This window comes from Eucyclogobius newberryi, unplaced genomic scaffold (assembly GCF_026437365.1).
Source record: "Eucyclogobius newberryi isolate DKJ021-1_F unplaced genomic scaffold, fEucNew1.0.hap1 SCAF_6, whole genome shotgun sequence".
Lineage (NCBI taxonomy): Eukaryota > Metazoa > Chordata > Actinopteri > Gobiiformes > Gobiidae > Eucyclogobius > Eucyclogobius newberryi.
Genome location: NW_027316278.1, coordinates 22,936,165 through 22,959,820, shown reverse-complemented (window position 1 = coordinate 22,959,820; position 23,656 = coordinate 22,936,165). Strand labels below are relative to the sequence as shown.

General features: G+C 39.6%; 1 protein-coding gene across 1 annotated transcript in view; it reads right to left on the bottom strand.

Annotated features, from left to right (window-relative positions):
* LOC140346673 (transmembrane protein 132D) overlaps window positions 1-23,656 on the bottom strand; it is a 244,938-nt gene that overhangs the window by 61,830 nt on the left and 159,452 nt on the right. Inside the window, exon 5 of the mRNA XM_072432849.1 lies at window positions 4,690-4,885. Within this exon, the coding sequence (XP_072288950.1) occupies window positions 4,690-4,885 (196 nt within the window). The remainder of the gene's footprint in view (window positions 1-4,689; window positions 4,886-23,656) is intronic.

Below are 23,656 nucleotides of genomic sequence, written 5' to 3'. Positions count from 1 at the left end.
GGTACAGTGCTAGTGGAGGGTCTGGCAAGGCGTCATTTATAGGTGCACTTTTTCGGCATTCCTCAGATGTAAAATTGTTTTGGTGGAACTTTTTCTGAACGTCATTACATGTTCTTTGAAGATTCTGCCATGTGCAATTTGGCTCAATTTTTACACATTTTGAAAAGACTCTTATAGAAAACTCCAGCTTTCATCTAACTTATTACACAAACCGACAACACACAAAGTACCAGCCAACATCATGCTTGGGCCAGCAGAGCCAGTAAACAAATCAGGAGGGAAAAATGCCTCCTAATAACAGCAATTTTGATGGTGTACCCAAAGAAGAAGCACTATGTTGGTCTGTATACAACATAACAATAAAGAAATAACTGCAATGATTATCTCATTTCTTTACACATTTGACTTGGCTTTTAAGGCTCCAGCTATTAAACTATTATTAGCCTTGGCTACATTTCCAACTCAGTATAAAAACACATTTGTCTGAAGTAAAAGCAAAGAGCACCTGTATTCTGAGGAAGCAATTTGTTTAGTGGTTTTCCGAGAATGAGAGATGTGTGAATGAGGAAACCGTGTAAGTTAACATGTTCTTGAGCTATTTTCATCATGGTAATGCTCAGTAGTTAGTTGTTTGCATTTGTTCAATTTACAAGGCTAAATGGAATGACACAATGATGTAAATATAAATTCAAATGTATCCATGTTATGCTTTTAGCAATTAACAATTCAAAGCAAAGTAGAAAAAACTTCAGTTGTAGTCATCTGGACTCAAAAAAGTCCAGATGACTACAACTGGAACTCGAAAAAATAGACGTTTCGAAACGTCTATTTTTTCTAACTGAGTCCAGATGACTACAACTGAAGTTTTTTCTACTATGGAACACGCCTGGACGAATGAGGGATTACACCGACACAATTCAAAGCAAAGTAAACTTGTAACAGTGATATTTCTCCACAGTTTCTGTGTTCCAGCAGTACAGTTGGTATAAGCAAGTATGATTAATACATTACAGTTTATGTACATTTATGATTCATACAAGTAATACAAACCAGTAAAGTGCACAAATCAACAAAAAAAACAGATACATTTCAGTTAATGTATTAACCCAGACAGTGTAATTACATTTGTAAGTTATACATAAATGTTTCAAAGTGAACTTCTGCTTTTGTTGACGTGTAAATGTTAGCACATTAGCCTATAAAGCATTTATAACTGCAGAAGCTCATCAACAGCACAGGAGCAGCTTCACAGACAGTCGTGGACAGTAGAGAGCAACGAAAGAGTAAATAGAAATCAATAAAACTGTTACAGCCATGCAGCCATGTTGGATTGTCTAACTCTTTGTTGCAAGTAGGAATTCTGGGATGTAAGGCTGTTCCAGTTTGAAGTTAGAAGTCAGAATTTGGAAAATATGGAATGAGTATGAAGTCCAGTTCTCTACCTATTCAGAGAAAAGGATCAGCCCGCTCAAGGCACTTGTTTATTTGTTTATTGGCCTGTTGTCGATGTAAAACTATCTCAACTTATTCTTAATATTTTCTAAATGTAGAAGTCAGCAAGATAGATTACAAGAGTCTCCTGCCACAAGGGGTCAGCAGAGGAAGGTTTGTATTATCATAATCTTTAAGTATAGCAGCCCTGAATTTGACCTCTGTTCCCTGTTCACCACTTTCAAGCCTCAATTTACACTCCCAGGAGCCGGGACGGATCCAGCCATTGATTACATTCAAACCCATGATTACAAGCAGTGCAAACATTTATTTAGCTAGAAGCCAGCTTTGCATCCACTGACCCCCAACACTTCTCACTGAACTGAAAAGCTTTAATTATACACTTGGCTTATTTAGATGAGGGCTGAATAAGACAAAGAATAATAAGTACACAATGAGAAATATACTGAAATCGTATGGATCGTACTTGGTAGATAGCGTCAAATCAACCTTACTTTTTAAAGGTACACTATGTAACTTTATCGGCCCCTTGATAGGTGATGTTATAGATCTACCTGGAATGTTCCGCAGTATGGCAATTAACTTGTTTATCATGTGAATCAGACAAGCAGGTTACAGGTCAGGTTCATGGAGAAGCGTGCTATTCAATTCAGCCCTCACCCCTGTAATTGAATAAATGCAAGAGACATACCTTTAATAACAATCCTTAAGGGGCCTTCACACCGCTGCGGCCCAAGCCAAAGCCATGGCCGAAGCCATTCAAAGTCTATGTAAACGCGCGTCGAACGTGTCCTGCGTTTTCCGCATCGCAATTTCTACGTCCACAATTCCTGCATTTTCGTACGCTCTCGAGGCTTTGAGCGCTCGAGGCGTCCAAAGCTCAGCTCTGAAGTATATGCGGGTTCCAGACGGGCCCCGGAGCCCATCGCCTCCGCTTTTGGACTTTGTAAAGTTAATAAACCGAAGCCATGGTCCACCATTAAACTCCATTTACACCACGAGAAAAGCAACACAGCACAACTCCTCCACTGAGCATGTGCAGGACGACTCGGACGCACGTCTGCTGCTGAGTGTATTTTACGGACATGAGTCCGGGGCATCGAGCATATGCGTCCGGGGCGTTTGTATTCAACTGTACAGGCGACTAACTTCTGCGTCGGGCGCAAATTTGACGCCGCGATGTGTACTAGGCTTAACCCTTGCAATAACATCTCCAATCAGTATAAAACAAAGTAATCAGACAATCAATACGCCCTACCAGCGAAATTACATAGTGCACCTTTAAGTGTTAAAAGTGTGACTTTTTATTTCAGGGTCATGTGTAAACTAGAGATCGTGACAGCAATTTCAAATACATACAGTACATGGGATATAATACACACCATTAGTTTCCTTTGAAAAGATGACAACTTCCATCTACAGCCTCAGCACACGATGAAAGGCACCAAAATGATGGATTCAAGCCTGCTTTTTGCCCAATGTGTGAAACGGGAACCGCAGAGGCCCTGGACAAAATTGGGTTTTCTCACTGGGGCTGTTTGAAAGAGGGCTATCAGGCCAGATTAGCTTTACGCCACTGCAAATGGAACCAAGAGCATTTTTAAAAGCATCTTGCAATACGCTATTTTAGCTCAGGGTTCTTGGATGCATTTTCAGGGCATCAGAGTATGGACCGCAGTGGTGGAGGAAGCACCCCCATTTGTTACTTAAGTAAAAAGTAATAGTACCAGTTTGAAAATGTACTGTACAAGTGAAAAGTAAAAGTGATTCACACAGATTTTGAGACCTGTTAAACGTTAACAATGTCAATATTTTTTGCGGGGACTAAAGTTCCAGGACTTGATGTTTTTACTCATCTTCGGGCCCAGGTTGATTATGCACTAGCGGCTTGAGCTCTCATGTCGGCTCTGCCTTCGGTCGAGGAGCCGGGACTATGTTTTGTAGCACCTTCATTTGATTCCCATGTTTTTAAATTGGGCTTAAGTTTAACAAGGTTGCAAGCAACAATAACGCCTTGCTACGTGAATATAAATGAGTGTTTAGGAAGGCAAATATCTCCCCAGGAAACAGTGGGTCCCCTGGAAAACACTGAACCATAATCTTCGACAAGCGTGCATTTGACTAGAACTGTGATTGTAGGTGCGTGCGTTGCATGTTTTGGTAAAGGTGTGATAGCGTGTCATTTGCAGAGGTGTGGGGGTGGAGCCTGCTGTGCGAGTGTGTCCAGGGGGCTTGTCTCCACATGGGGGGTAAACATATGACCTTTGGAGCTCTGATCACCCCGCAGTCTGCAAGTGTCACAGGTGGGAACAGGGGAAGTGAAGACAGCCAGTCATTACGTGGAGCTGCTGTTAAATGGGTTATGAAGAACACATAGGGACAACTGTGGTGTACTGTGACTATGATGTGATCTAGTTTTATGACCTGCTGTCCTCAAAACATGCATTAGTAATAGTAACATTGACTTATTGATGATGCAAATCAATGTTAATATTATGTTTTCCCATCTCAAATGCACTGACACAAAGACCTCATTTAGAACATCATATCACAACATGTTAAGGGTAAATGTATTTAGAAGTATAGGCAATCTTTTCAACACTTGCTTGTCTCCATTAAGATGAATTTGCCTGGAATGTTCCACAGTATGGCATGAAGTCATCAATCTTGTTTCTATTCAGTTAGGCTTAAAAATATATGGTGAAAAACATGCCGTATTGTGGGAAATTTCATTTGATAATAATAGTAATAGTAAAATCTACTTTAAATCTGTAACAATGTTGTTTCCCCATCATGTATTTTGATGTATGATGTATTCATGTATGTTTGAGTAATCCTGTATAGTCCTGCAACTGACATTCAAGTACTCAGAAATTCCCCTACATCCTTGTACTTTGTTGCAATTATTTGGAAAATACTCGTAGTGTTCTAAAATGTCATGTAGCCACATAGAAAAACAAAATATTTAAATGACAAGCTGCTTCTAGTTACAGTAAAATGTCACTTTGAAGAGGCGGGGCTTATCAGCATTGAGTTTTGAACAGGAAGTTTATCAACCAATTTCTATTACAAAGCCATTTCACTGGTGTGATATAGTTCAATACTAAATACCTGAGCATAATATGCTGCTTTTGAGGTAGTAACAAATGCCAAAAATATTAGTCAGCCGACTCATACTGACTGTGAGGAATCTTAATGTTTTGTATGTGTCGTATTGGTGCATGCATTTCTCCAAACCTCAGCCAGTGGCACGATGCCCTGTATGTCTGCGTTGCTGATGTAGAGGTGGGACACTTTCTCCGCCTGCCGGGCCGTAGTGGGGGTGTCTGTGGGGTACTCCGTGTTCCAGTGCAGAGTCTGAGTGGGCACCAAGTGGATCACGTTGTCCACCTCAAACTCCAGCTGCATCACCTCGTACGATGGACTGTCCAACCTAAGAAAACACAGCAGATTACATTATTGATCAAATATTGTGCATTTGAAATAGTTAGGCTGATCTATTGACATAGTATTATAACAATGGAAATGGATTATTGATTCAAGGAACTACATAGAAATGACTACTACTGTTTGTATGGGGTGTAGCTCCAGGGCAAGAGATGAGATACGATGTTCACATAATGGACTATTGTCATAAGGATAAAGTATAGAAAAACTACAAAAGCATACAGTAATACACAACTGTTCATCAATATATTAGTTTAGTCCAATTGAACACTATCACACACCTCAACATCCTCCTTGACCCCAATCACTCATTTGAATCACATGTCAAACAAATAACCCGGACGGCCTTGTTTCATCTCAAAAACATTGATCGTTTTCTCTTCTGCTAAAACCTTAATCACATCCTTTATGCTACACCCTCAACAACTCAAAATACATTGTAATACATACAATCTGCTTCCTGCCTGCCTCCTCTCTCTACTTTTAAATAAATAATAATAATAATGTGTCTGGCAAAGATTGAAAGAGCAGAAAATGTAAGCGACGAGAAAGTGATGGTACTGAAAATGCTATCGGTGCTGCTCTAAAACAAACGTTATTATGAAAAGTGTCTGGTACAGGGCATGACATCTCAAGAGTAAAAGCTACACAGTAAGTCTAATAACAAGTATATTTGAAATGTGACACTACACTTTCCACGGTCAAGATAGCGCTGAAATATACTCACTTACAGTTTGTTGTAAGTGTAACGAAACCGGTCTCCTGTGTAGCCCTCTTCAGATAAGCCACATGGCACGTCTAAACGGGGCTGTGAGGAACACTCTGATGCACTTACAACTATGAGAGATTTAAGCTATTCTGGATTCTACACAGCTGTAGAGAAAACTTCTTTTGAAAGATTTTATTTTGTTTTATTGTGAGATTTAGAGGTCCAGGAGGTCAAAGGTCGTGACAGAGCCAATTGCAGAATATTGAGTTGGATGAATGGGTGTCTGGGGAGGCGGTGAGCCTTGTGTTACACCGACAGATTAAAGGGAGAAAAGTGATGGGTCTCAGCTTCATTTGACCTCTGCCCCTCCTGCTGCTGGCTATGTATGTCTCCTAAGCATTGGCTACTACTGTTGTTACCTCCATGTTATAAATAAATAGGGAAACTTCCTCCCAAACATGAACTCAACCATTTGTTTAATATAATTGAAATAAAAAGCATCAATCATTCATTGCAATTTTCATATATTATTAAATTAGGGATGTTTGGTGGTTGAACGGTTTCATGCAGGGCAGAAATAATGACATTATTTTGGGAAAGTGTCATACCTTCTTCGTGTTAACCAAATGGTTTATTGACACTTTGCTCTAAATGAGACAAATTATTCATTTCCTGAAATTCAGTTTGACCAATGTAATCAAATAGACGAGTTGCCAGACCAAAACATTTCCTTTCCCTCCCCCTCTACAGCATCTTGCAAAAACAGCACTTTGTGACAAAATCAGACTGCTAAGCGCTGTCTGCATCCAACAATTAATCATTTTCTATTTCACAAATTCAGAATACGCTCCATAACCTTTGTGTCATGAAAGGTTATATTTATTTCACAGTGGTGACCAGCGTGCTTTCCTAGCTCCCATCCCCGACAGGGCCAAAGGATGAGTGCCTTGTTGAAGGACATCACAAAAGAGTTGCTACTTCTTCTGACTCTGTGTTTCCACCAAAAAGAGCTTTGTTGTTGAACCCCTGCGGATGCCCCATTTCTCCCACCTGATATTTCTGAAAGCATAGCCCCGTGAACTTCAGCGCTTTGGACACATACACACTCCTCTGTCACGCTCGCTCGCTGTACCTGTCTCTCACACGCCAGCACATACACGCATCCCCGACCACTCTAACACATGCATACAAAGAATCACGGAGTATTCGGGTGTAGTGTAATCGCTGGAGCTGAAAAGGCAATGTGTCTACAGTGACAGGTTCATTCAGGTGTTAGCCCCGTCCAAACCGCGAGGGCTCCAAAACAATATTACTCTGCTCCCCAGTGCATACATGTACACACATTGTTCAAAGCTGATGCCAAAAGTTCACAACTTTTGAGCCTCTGGGTAGAAAGGCGCGCAGTTATTGTTGGCCTGCTGGAGCCCATTTTGTATGGCTGCAGGGACGGTTTAGTGGGTCACTGGTGGTGCCACATGACCCGGGATGAAAACACCCGGGATGAAAACCTGGACATATTAGTGCTAATATAAAAATCAGTTTATTGATAGTACAAATCTGTGTTAATGTAATGTTGTGCTCTAAATGAGGTCTTTGTGCCAGTGCATTTGAGATGGGAAACCATTAATATTGATTAGCATCGTCAAAAAGTCAATGCTACTATTACTAATGCATGTTGCGGAATTCAAGCCACAAAATACATGCGAAAAATGTCTGGACAAAATCCTGAAAAACATTGACACTGTTGAACTATTTAAATGTCTTTTAAAATTATTATTGTTTATTTAAAATTGTGAACACCCAAAATAGATCACCAGTCCTATTTTTAAAATTTGTCAACACAATAAATCATAGTTTCAAGTCGAAAGTCTCATAATGTCAACTGTTAATATAGTGATTTATTTAAAACAACTGCCCTGATTTAACCCACATTCAAAGACAGACTTTTGGCAGCTGTGAAGGTCCTGGGTGAACTTCTGAGGCGCTGCGCAGACGTGATTGACTCATTATCTCTGCTCATCTCTCTTGCACCATTTGAACAATTTATTTTCAGGTCTGAGTTCTATCAGGTGAAATTCAGTTTGCAGCTTCACTGATGCACATCTGCGTCATCCTTTGTGACCTTTCTGTCTCCCTGCATGTCTACCTGCTTGTACAGCACCCATTAGTCTGACCTTTAGACTTAAATAATTAGCATCATGGCCTATCACAGGGGACACTTCACTGTGTGCAAAATGTTACAAACGTCTGTGAATGTTAGAAATGTTACAAAAGTCTCAAATCTCAAACCGTATCATAGATCTATTGTTGAAATGCCTTGATTGATAGGATGTGCATGTATGTATAAGACAAATTCTAAAATGAATTAATAGACGATGAATAAAAGATGTGTGTGTCTGAAATCAATGGCATCAAATGAGTTGTTCCGCAGCAATAATGTTTAGTTTTTTTTGCAATTAAAAACACTTTCGATTAAAGACAGGCAAGATGGGAATGTTTGGAACATTCCAGGCAACGCAATAACACTAGAAAAAAATCAAATTAATTATTAATTATTCTAATATTTATGTTATTATCAATGAATAGACCATTGCAGTGTTTGTAAAGAATTATGTGTACCTTCCATTAGCATTAGCATTCCACAAGTTAGCACAACGCATTTTCTATGGTGGCGTTAACCTGAGCTTTCAAACATCGCAAACTATGAAAAACCAGGGCGTTTTTGTCGACTGACAACCAATCGACCATAGGGGTGTGCCACACTCACATCCAACACATCACTACTGGAAGGAGTGATACATATTTATGATTACATTGTTGGGACAAAAACTCACAAAATCAAAATCAAAATGTGAAAAGATTCTTCCCCCTTACAAGATATTACAAACGACAAAGCAAAAGGTTACTATTGTCAAAATCAGAAGTCAATTTCACACATTCACTTTGTGGTAGGAGCAGGACAGCTGTCGCACCAAAGTGTGTAGTAGAAAAGTGGCGGCCTCAGGAGACATTCAAAGAACAACAGAACGCACAGACATGCACCGCTGGCAACAAGAGAGGTGGCCTCCCCAGAGAGAATACAGCCAGGAGAGGAAAGCAAGCAAGGAGCCATTTTTCACTGTTTGCGACAAAGAAGTTGTCACTATGAGCAGTTCACCTCAGCATCCACAAGGCCAGTGGTGACCGAAGCAGAGGGGGACAGAGGGTGGAGGTGGGGATCATCCTGGGCAAATTGTAAGAAGGTGAGAGAATGGTTCAAAGGACTGAAAAAAGCTATGGCGATTTCATTCATCTTCTATGGCTTGCTCCTGTTGGGGGTCGCTGGTGACTGGAGCCTATCCCAGAGGGCCTTAGACAGGGGTACATCCTGGACATGGGTTAACACAGAGAGACTTAGACACAGACAACCATTCACTCTCACAGACATTTAATAGGGGAAATATTATATAAATATATAAATATACACATTCATGTCTTTGGACGGTGGGAGGAAGCCTGAGAACCCAGAGAGAAGCCACGGTGACACGGACTTGCAGACTCCACACAGTGATCATGTGGCTGTAGTGTTTGTGCTTAATAGTTTAAAATGACAGTGTAGCTAAATATATTGAGGACACATCAGATAGAACCCTTTTGCATTTACTCTTTTAAGCTGATTGATCTATTAATCCAAAATATCATTTTTTATTTATTTAAAATGTAATTTAAAATGTAATTATATACCATTATCCACATCCTTTGAATAAATTCATTCAACTTTTTTTTTTTTTTTTAATTTAGTCTCACATCGCAGAAGCTGTGTTCTCGGTGGAATAGCTGCAGGCTCGGCAATTTGCTTTCTCTTTCTCTCTCTCCTTTTTTTAAAATACGATATCGCATAAAACACACTTTGAACAAGTACAACTACAGTAGGTGGCGGTAAATACACCTTTGCAGTTGGCTGCCAACCGCCATTGAAAGCAACACAACAACAACAACAACAACAACAACAACAACAACAACAGATCTATCAAAACTTAAAGCAAAATAAGTTTTGTACATATCATAATACATCCTTATGCTGATGAATGAAATGGCATGTAACGTGTTATGTATTTTGTACTGTATTTATGATTGCATACCTGGTCTGGAACTGACAGATGGAAAGTAGCTCTGGTACAAAACACTTTTTATAATTGAAATTGGTACGTTCTTCATGTATGTTTTGTTGCTATGCTGTGTATGATTTTAAAATGTAAAGTGCAATTTAAATAAAATCCATTATTATTAACTTAAACCTAACAATACCAAGCAGCTGTAAAGAGGCCGTAAAGAGTTGAATATACATAATGTTAAATATCTCTGAGGCAACAATGGCCAGGCGTTACAGTTCCCATCCTACACAATAGAAGGAAAGGAAGAGGAAACGTAGTAGTTTAGTTACATGGACAACCACAATGCAACCAAAAGGGTTTGCTCAGTTGAAGCGTTCATCAAGGCCACGACCCTGCTGAGATGATGGAATATTGTGTTTATTCAGTTGTGCTTCTCACCCAAAGGTCAACCCACAAACATAAAAACATTGTCATGGCAGCGAGACCGAGCCACGCCGCTGATAACAGAAAGACAGCTGTGGCTAATGTAAATTGGTTGGCGCTACAATTAATTTAAGTGCCCTGTACTCTGACAGGCTTACAGCAACTAAACAACTAATGAAAAAGTAATTTCATTTAAAAAAACGATGATAACGCAGCATTGTTTGGAGCTTCCCCTTCAGCTTTATGAGCACTGCTGAATTTAAACAAGAAATAATGTGTGACTTGAATGTGGAATACTGCTATCAGGGAAACAACAGGCTTTTCTATTGAACAAAAGGATATTTATTCTTTGCAAGTTATATCTAACATTTAGGGTGATTTGGACATGGAACATCGACAAACTTGACAGTGGCACAAACCTGCACTTTTACAATCAATCACCCACAAACCAGACGGATTGTGCTTCAATCTTTCAAACATTCAGAGATCGACGATGGCGCCCACTATCTGGATTAAAACTGTGAAAACTAAAATCTGGAATATCAAAATCCAAGCTCCAAACAGATTTATTTAATTGTTTATGACTGAAATGACTTTATCTGCACTCTTAATGAATCATTTCTAAATTATCTTGAAGAGTTATGTTTGTTAGCATTGTGATTTTGCTCTAGAGCCCTTTGAATTACCTTGTGTATGTAGCTACGGTATCTACAAATAAACTTGGCTTTCCATTGTGGCCTTGGTAAACATTTTCACAACTGAAGATAAAGGGCAGATGTGGCTAGAAATATTACTTCTTTTTTTTAAACAAGTCCAACAATTCCACTTCACATTATTTATATTCTTCCAGTGCCACTTGAACAGATCAGAGACAGAAAAGCAAACATTTGTGGCATTTTCTTTTCACCTTTGTTTTGTTGATGGATATTGAACTTCATTTTACTCCAAACATACGACACACTTACGCACACAGTAGGTCTGCTGTAATGGCCTATTCCCTGACCAGGCAGAGCTACGATTGCTCTGTATATGTTTAAATCACCCACTGAGCGCTCTTCCTGTTCTCTGCGTCTCATCCATCGCGTCCTCTCACCATGACACCAAACAGCTTCTCATACACACATTACACACCACGTCCTCTTTTTGGACATTTTAGCTTAAAGCAGGATTCACACAAGCGTAGCCTTTATGCATGAGGTCCACACAGGGGAACAAACATGGGGACATGCAAATGCTTTTATGAGACGAACGCCGACTGCGCTCGAGGATACATATTTAAAATGTGTCTCAGGAACAAGACAAATACAATTTAACAGACGTGTTTCTCATTCTAGACTTTAAGGCAAATATTCTAAAATAGACCATAGAAATGTATTTTTCCAGAACGTAGACGCACAACAAAATTATAACTCAATTAATATTAAACAACCACATTTTTTTAAAGCAACTCTAAAAAAATGTCAGACCAATTTTCGATAGCAAAGATACTTTCATCATAATTGCAACTTTCTCCCACTAAAGCGCATGGAATAAGGATGTTTAACTAATAAGACTTGAAGAGAAGGGGGGGAGCCAAAGAGCATGGTGGGTCCCACTAACACACACATAATAAGGGGCAAGTGCTGTGGTCGAGTGGTGGTCGAGCTCCATGTGCAGCCGGCCGCAGTGTCGTGAGTTTGGATCCTGACACCGACAATTGACTGCGTGTCCTCCCTTTTCTCTCAAAAAAAAAGAATAAAAGGGGAAAAAGGAATCGATATAAATGCACACACTGTCACTGTTTGATACTCAAATCACCAAAGAAAAAAAGCAGGTTTTGCGAGTGGCGTTAAAGGACGCAGCGGAGTGTGGCTCAGGGCGAGATTCATATCGTACAATCTGTTTTTTATAAAAGCCCAAATCCTTCTATAATCATTCGGCCCTACTCTCTAACTACAGTTTGGATTTGTTATCTACAAATAAGACACACTACATGGCAGTTCATATCATTGAAGTAGAAATGTAATTGAAAGCAGTACTATGTAACCTGGTGGATCCTTTTGGTGTTTGGTGTTTTTATAGCTAAAAATACCTTGAAAAACACTCTTGTTGTGACCATAGATCTGTCCTATCCATGGGTTTCAGGCAAAAGGATTCCTTCCTGATTTGGAATGACAACGTTCCTTTATCATTACAACAATAGCACAATCAAAATATTATATCTGTAGAATATAATATTTGAGTGAAACCCTTGCATAACTTGGCCTGGCAGCGTCATCTCTCGTCTCCATGGAGAAATATACGTTTAATGCCTACTGTGGAACATGAGTGACATTGACTGGCGCCACACTAACTTGATACTCTTAATTAATGGCTGGGCGATATTGCAAGAAAAAATATAATAAAAAGTACATTTTCATTTCCAGTATTCATTTAGATTTTTTTTTAACAAATTAAAAAAGTGATTCTTTATGTATTATTGCCGGACCTATACACAAATATTACAAAATACCCCATGAATGTCCTCATGCAAAAAAAATGAACAACTTGTCCGGCCCAATTTTATTTCACTCCATTTGTATCTTTGACTTTGCTTTTATCGGCTTGTAAATAATTCAACTGCGCGGAGGCAGAGGGCAACCAGCGAGCACAAAGGAGCCGGTGCTTGTGAACAGAAGTGAATAAAGCGGCGCTATCAGCCGACAAATAAGTACATGATAAGAAACGGGCAGATAAGATGGACCGTGGAGGGATGGACAGGCCGAGCGCGATAGAAAGACAAAGAGACGTCTGACTGAATGAATGGAAGAGATACGCAGCGGGACTCCTCTCATCGCAGTGAGGGGCAGCCACATTAAACTCCATTGATCTACTGTACAATCTCTATGACCACGGCCCGCTAATAAGTAACTCTTTCTGCTTCTTCTGCTGCTCATCGGCACATATCCCCACAGGTTTGTCTGCTGCGATTGGTCGTTTTGTTCGAATGTTTAGGAATAGGGTTAGAATTAGTGTTATGAGAACAGGGTTTTGTTCAGGGGTAGAAAGATGGTTAAAGCTTCGATTAAGTTTAGAAACAGGGTTATGGTCAGAAGAACGATTTGGGTTAGTGGAATACAAAAGTCTTATCCCAAGTTACATCATAAATTAAACAGAATTCAAAATGTATAAGTCTATTCATAGCTACAGAAGAGTACATTTTGTGGCAACCAGAGCTACGGCCAAACTAGGGACGGTTTATATTTTATCTGTGATATTGAAGTAAGGATGTACCTTTTAAAATGTTTATTTAATCGTTAATTGGAGCCCTTTGCTGTCCATAATAGGTTAACCAATGACGTTACCGCAGTGCTATTCAATTCATTTGTTGTTACTGTTTATTACTGGGTGAAAATGATGGGAGTAAATGCAGATCTGGACGAACGACAGGTCAGTGAGCTTCACAACGTGAGTGAATGAAAGCATCTATAAACACTGTTTAACACACCATTTAGTAGTGATTATGAATAAAGCACTCTTAAATAAAAAGTCACATTGTAAAGTGTAAAAATGTTAGTTGCTTTCCAAAGCTTGTGCAGATATAGTCTCCCAGGCAAAAAACAGAATAATCCAGTCTGTTTTCTTTAAGTTCTGATTAATATTAGTCCATAAATACTTTAGCAAATCAATATTTTATTTTTTAGAGGGCGAAATTGTGCATTACAAATACTGATTGAAAACAAGGCAAATGAAACACGCCAATTACCCGGACAACATGTCTTCACTCGGTTAAGCCTTTGGTGACCATCACTAGGTTAACCGGTTAACTATGAACACTTCTACACATTTACATCACACAATCCTGCCGTGTTCAATGCAGAGGGGCTCAGATTCTGGTAGTAACAGATTGATGGAGCGCAGTTTAGAAGGATTCAGAAAGCAGATGACATTTTATAACAAAGTGCGTCTCTCGTTAATACTCGAATGATGAGCGGAGATAAGCAGCTTTTTGGGACGGTACAAGAAAAGTGCAGGTGATAAGATGTGCAAAGATTACTAATCCATAGCTCACAAGGCAGAGATTTGCTTTAAAGATATAAATTGTAACATTTAAATAGCCCTATGGTGAAATGTGCCTAGCTTAAGCATTTTAATACATTTTCAAACATGTGCTGTCCATGAATGTAAAGACTACAGCTTTTGTCAAGAATTCAAGTAAGTTCTGAGGATTTCTTCTTTCATTTGCATTTGTTGAAAAGTTTCTCACATATTCAAAGAATGCATTTCAACCTCTTAACTTCCATTGGTGACCCAGCCGTACACACACAATGGAACTGGAGTGTTTGGTTTTTGTTGAGCCTTGAGCCACGGCACGCAAAGCAATTCTTTTTTGTCTTAAAAGATTTATAGATGTCACTGACAAGGTTCCGAAGTTGAATTGTGGCTGTGATTATTGTGCTGGTTGGCTGAGGTTTGGGCATCCAGAGAAGAAGGGAAATTAAAGGGACAAGGGGAAATTACGTCCAGGAAGGGTTACTTAGCAAACAAATGTGAACTGTCTGAAAATGAATCCAAAAAGCGCTGAAATATCCTTAACATTAGAATATCATTAATAACTTATACGTTTATTTGAAAGTTTACAACATCACTTATTCATTTTTAATTACAATATTCAAATTTAGCATTCAGTAAATATTATCCCAATTAAGTGCAGCAAGGTCTGTCTGCATGTGGAGCTTCTTTACCTCCACTTCTGGTTGGGTTCAATAGTTGTTAAGGACCCCGGACCCGGACCCCGGACCCTAGACATAACCAACTTAATCATCTTCTGTTTGACCTGTTGTTGTTGTTGTTGTTGTTGTTGTTGTTGCTGCTGCTGCTGCTGCTGCTGTGTATGTGAGGAAGTAAGCACCGCTCTGCTCTCCAATGGACCTCCACTTCATACAGCGGCTGCAGCCAAAGCATTTCTTGAGCGGCAAAACTTGGAAAACATGAAAAAAATACCCAAAATAGCAGCAATTCAACATTTAATGACAAAAACTGATCATGTGTTCAGCAGCAGAGTTTGTGGTCCAGACAACAACAAAAACAACTTGAGTTTTCTGTACAACTGTTTGTGGTTCTTTCATTTGGATACAAACACAAGACGGCTGCTTCACGGGCTTATAGTCAACACCATCCACCTGCGCTACACCATGTCTGCTCTGATTTACACTTTATCTGTTCCCGTTAAGTCCCCACTCGCCGTTCACACAGACACACACACACCCACACTATTGATTTGAGGGGGCACGGTGAAATATCGGGTGTAGAGGGAGACTGACGGTTCAACAACACACAGAAAATACAAGATGCACATTTTAAATCCAAAAAGCAGTCGCACATGAAGCATTTGACAGTGGCGCCTTGACCCTGAGCCTCGGCGCTGTAGCACAAACGAACACCCCCGCTAACCTTTTCCCAGCCTGTGTAATCAGATATTGATTTAATGCGGCGCTCGCTATCACATCCATCTCTGCTTTTCTCAATTCTCCCACATATTTCGTCGCTTTTATGATATTTGTCGGCGAAGGCCAAGTCACCCCTGTTTTGAGATATGGGCGATTGGGCCCCGCTGGGACCAAAATATGATTCTGTCATTGAATTTATCGGAACAATGGCCGTTTGTAGCACTGGAGCTGAGACTATGGGTAATGCTACAGAACATTGCACTGTTATTACAACACAGGCTCTTTATGAGGTTTCACTAGCAGCTAACCATTTAACTTTCTCATGTTAGAGAAGGTCAAAGGTCAACCTGCATCAACATGGGTTAAGGTCTTTATCGCAACATCGCTGTGGTTGTGGACTTGTGTTGGAAAATGTAGTATTAAGGTTAGTTTAAAAGTATATATTTTTGCCAAAGGTTGTATACTCTCTGTTTTGGTTGTCCATCGTTTTAAGGCTCAGATTCTACCATAAACCTATTACCGTATTATGTTTGAATGTAAGTGTGTGCCCGAGAAAAGAAGAGTGTGTGTTTGCAATTGCTTAATGAGGAGAGTGTGATTATTTGTTGGTTTAACAGTATTACCGTATTTTCCAGAGTATAAGTCGCACCGAAGTATAAGTCGCACGTCAAGTTTCCATCTACCTATGTAGTATTATTTATTTTTTGGGTCAATGTAACACTGTACACAGTCCTTTTACAAATACATACCATATTATACCAATACATAGCAAAAGTTGGGTAGAATTTACTGTCTCAAAATGGGAGTTCAGCATTAGACCTTCCATGCTGGTGAAACAACAGGAGCTATTTCATTCCACATAGATTCTGGATCCTCCTGCTCTGTGGAAATAACCAGCACACACAGCTCTCAGATCCATCAGAACAATGTACATTTAAACAGAATATTCCAATGCTGGTTCTGTTGCCAAGACACACAGAATTGTTCAGCTCGAAGGGCTCTTGTGTATTCTGTGCAGTGAGGAAAGTTGTAATGCAATTTATTTTGCAGCAGTGTATGAAAAATATCACAGAAAGAAAATTGTAATTTTGTACAGAGAAAAACAAAGCGGGAAATAGTGAGGACAACGACAAAATAAAACTTAACAAAAACAAAGGAAATAGTTTTGACAAATGCGTGACGTGGCATTTGATGTTCTTTAAGAAAACATAATCATACAGGAGCAGCAGTCTGGGGAAGCAGCTCAAACCTGTCTCATCATTTTCAAAGAAACTTAAAAAAGTCCGGCAAGATTTTAAAGCTGACAATAACAAATGAGAGGTTTGGGCTTTTTCTCTACTGTTCTACTCAGCTCGGTGCGCTGTACCCGACTTAGCCCCAATCACCACTGAAAGAATTTGGGACCATGTGTGACTCAAAAGGAGGTCAGTTTGACGGACACCAAAACAGATTGACAACCAGAACCTTAATTGGAATCATTTACCAAATTAAGGCTCCTAATTTGCTACTCAACAACTATTAGTGGTATCATTATTATGCACTAGAGACAAGAGTGTGTGCGAGATTGTATGGGACTGATGTAGCCAGATGTATTCAGACCTGAACATTTTGGGACCCAAGTTCCAATAATGCCCTAAATGTCAGAGCAGTGAGACTATGATTAAGCCAGAGAGCTGAGCCTGTTCTACACTCTATTAAGTGTATTCCAACAAGCACACGTATTTAACACATGATTCTGTTGTGTTTTTGACAATTATGCCACAATGATGTGCTCAGTTTAATCAAAAAAAGATCAGCAAGCAAAAACAAACAGAACATAAAAATATTTAATCGATATGTGGGATAAGAATAAAACAATAAGTGGGTTGAATTTATAAGGTGAGTTGTTTACTCTTGAAACAAAGGCCTGAATAGAGAAGTGTTGTTGATAAAAGTCCTGTTATGTCAAATGTCCTTAAATGAGCTGTACTTGATGTTTATAGTCTTAAAAATATGACAAACAAAGCTAATTTGAAAAGTTATTGCTCACTTGCCTACTTCGTTATGAGCCTAATTGTTCACCGTGATAAGTTAGGAAGTGCTTTTAAAATCAGCAGTTTTTTTGTAAATCATTTTTAAATAATGAAAAAGAAAACTATCAGCAAGGTTTTGGGTCTGAATCTGAATTGAAAAGCCAGTCCCATGCTTCAATATTCACCCAAATATTTATAGCATTCAAAATGTAAATTTGTCTTTTTATTTTAAGAATTCTTCTCTTTTATGTCTTAAACTGTTTTGTGATTACTGTCATGTCTTTGAAATTTTAATGCATTTTTCCTGCTGTGTGAAGCTTTGAATTGCCTTGTGTACAAATTGTGCTCTACAAATAAACTTGATTATGTTTAATTTCATACTGCAGATTATTCCAGGTAAAGAAATAGCAGCTGTATGAAGGGAAGGAGTTTGCAGAACCCTCAATAAAAATGCACAATAGTTACATTATTGTGCACCTTTTTTGTTGTTGTATATACGTTCACAGCCCCTACAATATTCCTCTGCATTTGTTTCCTTTATTGACATCCCACAGTTCTGAAAATGAACACTGTAGACATTGGAGACAGTGTGAAATCATATTAACTTTCCGTGAATTGCTTTATGTTCTTCTCTACAGGAGGTCTATGGTCTATGGCGATGTTTGTAACTCATGTCTTCAAGAAAATATCATCAGTATTAATACATCATATTATATCATACGTTTAATTTTAGACTTTAAACATTTTCAAAGATAAATCTCTACTCAAGCACACGCACACACACACTTACGGAGACTCCAAAAGAGAAAAAGGGGGAAGAAGAATGAATAATTAATCATGCCGTCTAATTATGGAGTGTGCGTGGCTCCTCAGAGAGATATGATCCTGGGGAAATCACATCTAACAGCCATTTATCACAACAAATAGAGTGAAAAACTGCAGTTAGGAGAGAGGAGACACAGGAGGAGGAGAAGAGAGGGAGGAGGGCAGTGAATAAAACAACTGACCCTCCGCTAGAACACTGCACAGTTAAAATATGGTAAAGACATGCACGGACGGGGAGCTGGAGGAAGGGTACAAGGAGACAGGAGAGGGGCGCATAAGGGCCCCCCCAGGGAGCACGTGTAAGTGAGTTTGGAGAACAACAAGGTGATTAAGTGTAACATACTGTATAGACTTCACACCGAACAGTAAAAAAGATCATATGATGCTATTTTGCAAGTAATATGCACGGAAAAAAAGTGCAGCGCTACGTAGTGAATGAGGGGTTAAGGGCTAGAAGGGACATTCAGACTCAGCCACTGTTTACTATTGAAATTGATATGCAACAATCAACAAATGTATAAAGTCACCCGGCAAACATAGTCAAACTAATATGGCGTTTTAAAAGAGACCTATTGAGCAAAAAGGTGTTTTTAGTGGCCGCTACATTACTGTGCAGAAAGCATGATTCTTATTTTGCCGCAGCTACTCGGCCTGTTCATGTTCCCCGCTCTAATATGAGCTTTTAGAACCAGGACAGGAGCTTCTTTTAGAAGTCTGAGGACCACACGGCCTCAGTGCATCTGTGCTCACACTACACTGAATAAACCTGTGTGGGAATCAAGGATGTTTGCAGCTTGTGCTTAACTGACGAGGAGAAGCGAAGCAACAGCAGCGTCAGGTTTCAACAAACTGACTTAAAAACTATCTTTTAGAGACAAGTCTTTGTTTGTAGCTAAGACTCTCTTCATGTTTTTAATGATTAGATGTTAATTATAAATACAGGGTGTATATTAACAACATAGAATGCTAAACATTACAGAGAATGTGTTAAAAATTGATCAGTGAAGTCTTTAATTTACTTGTAAGGGAGTTTTGTTCAGTAGAATCGGTGTTTGGCCTTCATTTTTGTCACTGATACCCACTAAATATTGATGACCACCCCAAGTCTGCCTGCCCATCCATAAAAGTCACCGTACGCTTCTGCCATACTTTACTCTTCACTGTGTTGTGTAATTTTATTCTCTTACAGTTTTTGTTAACAGTCACACACAAAGGATTTGGCAGTGTCGCTCACTATCCCGGACACAGCTCTCCAATGTTGGGCCTCTAGCACGTGGCACTTTGTGGTGATGGCGTTTATGGTGATGGAAAACAGTGCTGTACTTTTAGATCAACACTGCAGTTTGAGAAGTACCAAATATACTATAATAATCCACGGGGGTCATAGATTATAACTATACCGGTTCTAGCAGACGAAAGCACAATAGGTCCTCTTTAACAGATCATTCCCAAGTATAAAGGTCGCCCCTTGCAGTGGGTCACATGATCTTAAATGTATATTTAGCCCAACATAACACACAGAGGAGCATGCGAGCAGTGCTGTGTCATTCTGGGCCAAACTGAGCTCAGACAGACTGACGGAATCAGGCCAGATATCAAATAAAGTCTGTCAGCCATGCAAGACCTAGGGCCCACTCAAAAGTGAAAACCACAACTCCCAGAAGGCCATGCTTTTGCACGCTCCGCCCCATCCACCCCCTTGTCTACCTGACAGCTCAGAGGGAGGTGAAATATTCGGTATGCAAGAGCTGAGTGCTGGAGGTTGCATGGAATTTTGAAAAGTCCCTAAGTAGATGGTAAAACTTGAGGTTGAACTAGAGTTATGTAGACCAGAACAGGATGGCAACCAGAGAGTTAGGCACGTAAAACAAATGAATCTGTATGCAGATAAAAACTGATACTAAAACTACTATCTAAAGTAGATGACCATTTAAACAAATATAAAGATTAACATAAATAGGACAACATTTGAAGCTATATCAGAACTAGTGTTGATCCACTGGTAACATGAAAGAAGCAACTATTACTATTGGTGTTGAAAAAATATATATATATTAGGGCTGTCAAACGTAATGTGTTAACTCAATATACAAATATCAGAGAAAATGTACACATTTATCACAGATGGACACAGATAAATCACACATCTGTTCAAACTTATACATAAAATCCATCAGTTTGACCACACACACGTATTTCATTCTTGTGACAGTCTTTAGTTAATTCTGAGCAATGCAAAGCCGCATCGCTCCTCTGTCGTTAACACCAGCCACTGATGCGACAAAACTGGGCTCTATGTTGTACAGGGGCAGGGCAGACTCCGTGGTGCTCTTGTCTTGTCTCTGCGGGTTTCAAGTTAGATACAGATAGATATCAGTCTGGTCACTCGTTTTAATCTCCCGGAGTTCAGATTGGTGTGATTGATAGGTGGATTAGCCAATCAGGGACACGCATGGTCCGTCTGTGTCAAAACAAACATGGCAAAGAAAGGCAAGAAATCTCCCAGGGACTGAAAAACATTCAGAATCAATTTCTGCAGAATCAATGAGCAAAACACAAAACTCTTTTATTCTGAGGTGAGAGAAGTTTGATTTGGTTCTAAATGACAAATGACAATGAACTCCACTGTTTCACATGTGTCACGGAGGTAAACACATCTGATTGCACAGTACGTTTTGAGATTTACTCGAGGCACGACGGAGGACAAGGTGACCAGAGTCATTCTTTGTAAATTCTTTCAATTAAAGAAGTGTGTATTCTGGATCACAGGCAGGGAATCTAGCCCTCGCTCAGAGCTGTAAAAATGGAATGTAATTCACAGACTGTCTCATTGCAGTAAAAAGGTCTGCAACGGCCAAGACAAGGCTATAGTCCTCAAATACTAGGCCTATTTGAAGCTGTACTCTGCAGCAGTGTATGTTGAAGTTGGTTAAAAGCAGTGTGGGTTAGGGTCCACAAATGGTCCACAGAGACAAGGCCAGAGGCCTATAGAACTTTAGGCGGCCCCAGATGAAATGAGGCAGTTTGGTGTTTAAAGATGAACTACTTAGTTTTCTAGTGTAATCTTCTCTAGGGTATAAAGTGGTATTTCCACACTTTTGGGGTTTCACAGTGCATTAACATTTCCTGCGATACATTTACAGGCATGCATCTGAGTGACTGCAATAATGTCGTCTGAATATCTTTATTGAGTTGCTCAAAACATTTTTGCCATAAGTATAAATCCTGCTGGCTGCAGTGTCGTGAGTTTGAATCCCGACTCCAACAATTAAATGCATGTCCTCTATTCAGGGCCGGCCCTTCCGCTAGGCCGGATAGGCGGGTGCCTGGGGCGGCACTGCGAGGGGGGCGCCCCTCCTCTGGATTTTTTTTTTTTTTTTTTTTTTTTTTTAATTATTATTTATTTATTTATTTATTTGCTTGGTGGAGTTTTTTGTGCCCCCTTCTATGTATCCAAACACTATTTTGGAATCGACAAATAAATCTAACAAAAGGAGAAAATCAAAAAATCAAAAATTGAAAGCAGTGTGTTACGTATTCTAGCAAGTCAGGGGCATCACCTCTGGATAGACAGAACAGGCTAGAATATCGAATGCCAACAGCGCACCAGGGGAGTAGCTCGCCTAGGGCACCAAATGTGCTGGGGCTGGCCCTGCCTCTATTCTCTCTCATTCCCCATTTCACGCGGTCTTTCCTGTCTAATAAAGCCTACGGGCCAGAAATCTAAAAAAAAAAGAAATTGTAATAGGAAGTTTAAAAGGTTTTTACTGTAATCATCATGGTCTCCTGAAAGCGAAATGTGTAGTAACTGAAACATCCAATGACTCTTTGGTGTTGTGTGCATGTTTTGATAATGATGCATTGCAAATGGCAGCTCCCAGCAGCTTGTTTGCAAAGTGCGGTTCAGAGTTCATCGCTCTGAAAGGTCTCGGTCCACACACTCCCACGCAGGCCTCTACAAGTCAACTGCCGATAAATGCAGGGAACGTGATGTTTGTGTTGACACCTCTGGCATTAGTGAACATCCTGTCCATTAATTGAGCTATGTCTGAATGACACTTTATGGAGAGGACAAGACAAGAGCGTTCAGGATGACGTGATAAGAAGAATAGACAGAGTTTTGCCATGGACAGAACAGATGGTGAGTCCAGCTGATGTAAGGAACAAAAAAGTTTAAAGCTTGAGGCGCTCTGGCACAAAAGGCCTTTAAAATCACACAGCCCAAGCTTCTTCTGCGCTGCGTTTCCCTCAAGCTTGCAAATGTGGGGTTTGATGTGTTCATACTTCAGCTATCACACAGGATTAAGCATTGCCACAAGGTCCACCATAATGTAGGCACAGATTTGACTTTTGAATGGTTTTCCTCTTCTAAAAAGAGCTGTCAGAAATAATGGACTGCCAACAAAGCCTATTCTTATTAGTTAAAAGGTTATAAGGTTTAGTAATCCGAAGAGGAAATTGTAGTATTTGTGCTATTTTAATGCATTTTTCTCTGCCTTGTGTATTTATTGTGCTCAACAAATAAACTTGCCTTGCGATGCCTATTCATGGCTTTCAGGCACAAGGATTCCTTCATCATTTGAAGGATTTGGCATGGCAATGGTCCTATGTTGTTATAGCAATACAACAATTCAAATCTGTATCTATTGAATGGAGAGAGTCCTCACAAAATCCTTTGCCTGAAATCCATGAACAGTCTCAAGACCAGATAAACCAGATAAAAGCGTGAACAAAAAATAACGATTGATAATGATTTTCTTGAATTTCACCAGTGTTCAGATGACGACACTTGAATCGTTTTCTAGGATGGAACACTCCTGGACGTATGAGGGATTACACCAATATAAGATCTCTTAGTTAATCATATTGGCACATAAAATAAATACATCTAATAAATAAAAACCTGAAGCAACAGATTTCTTATAATGAGTCAGGGCAGTAGTAGCTCCAAAACATCACCAGAAAAACCAGCTACAGCAAAATCAAACCAAAATACATTTTTAGTTGGTGAAAATGTGACAGCTTGATCAAATTCATTACGAAGGCTGTTTTGAAACCGCTACAATAAATGCTGCATTGTGAGTACAGTTGTATTTTCAAGCTGTCAATCACACTTTGGGCTTAGCCACCTGTGACAACACCATCTGAACAAGCTGTCACTCAGTGAAGCACAGATTTTAATTATACACCTATGGGCTGCATACACGTTTATGTCTATGTATTTTACAGAAATTAATTTATTTATGGTGTAAAAGGCTTTTTGAGCTTTTATGTTATATCATGTTA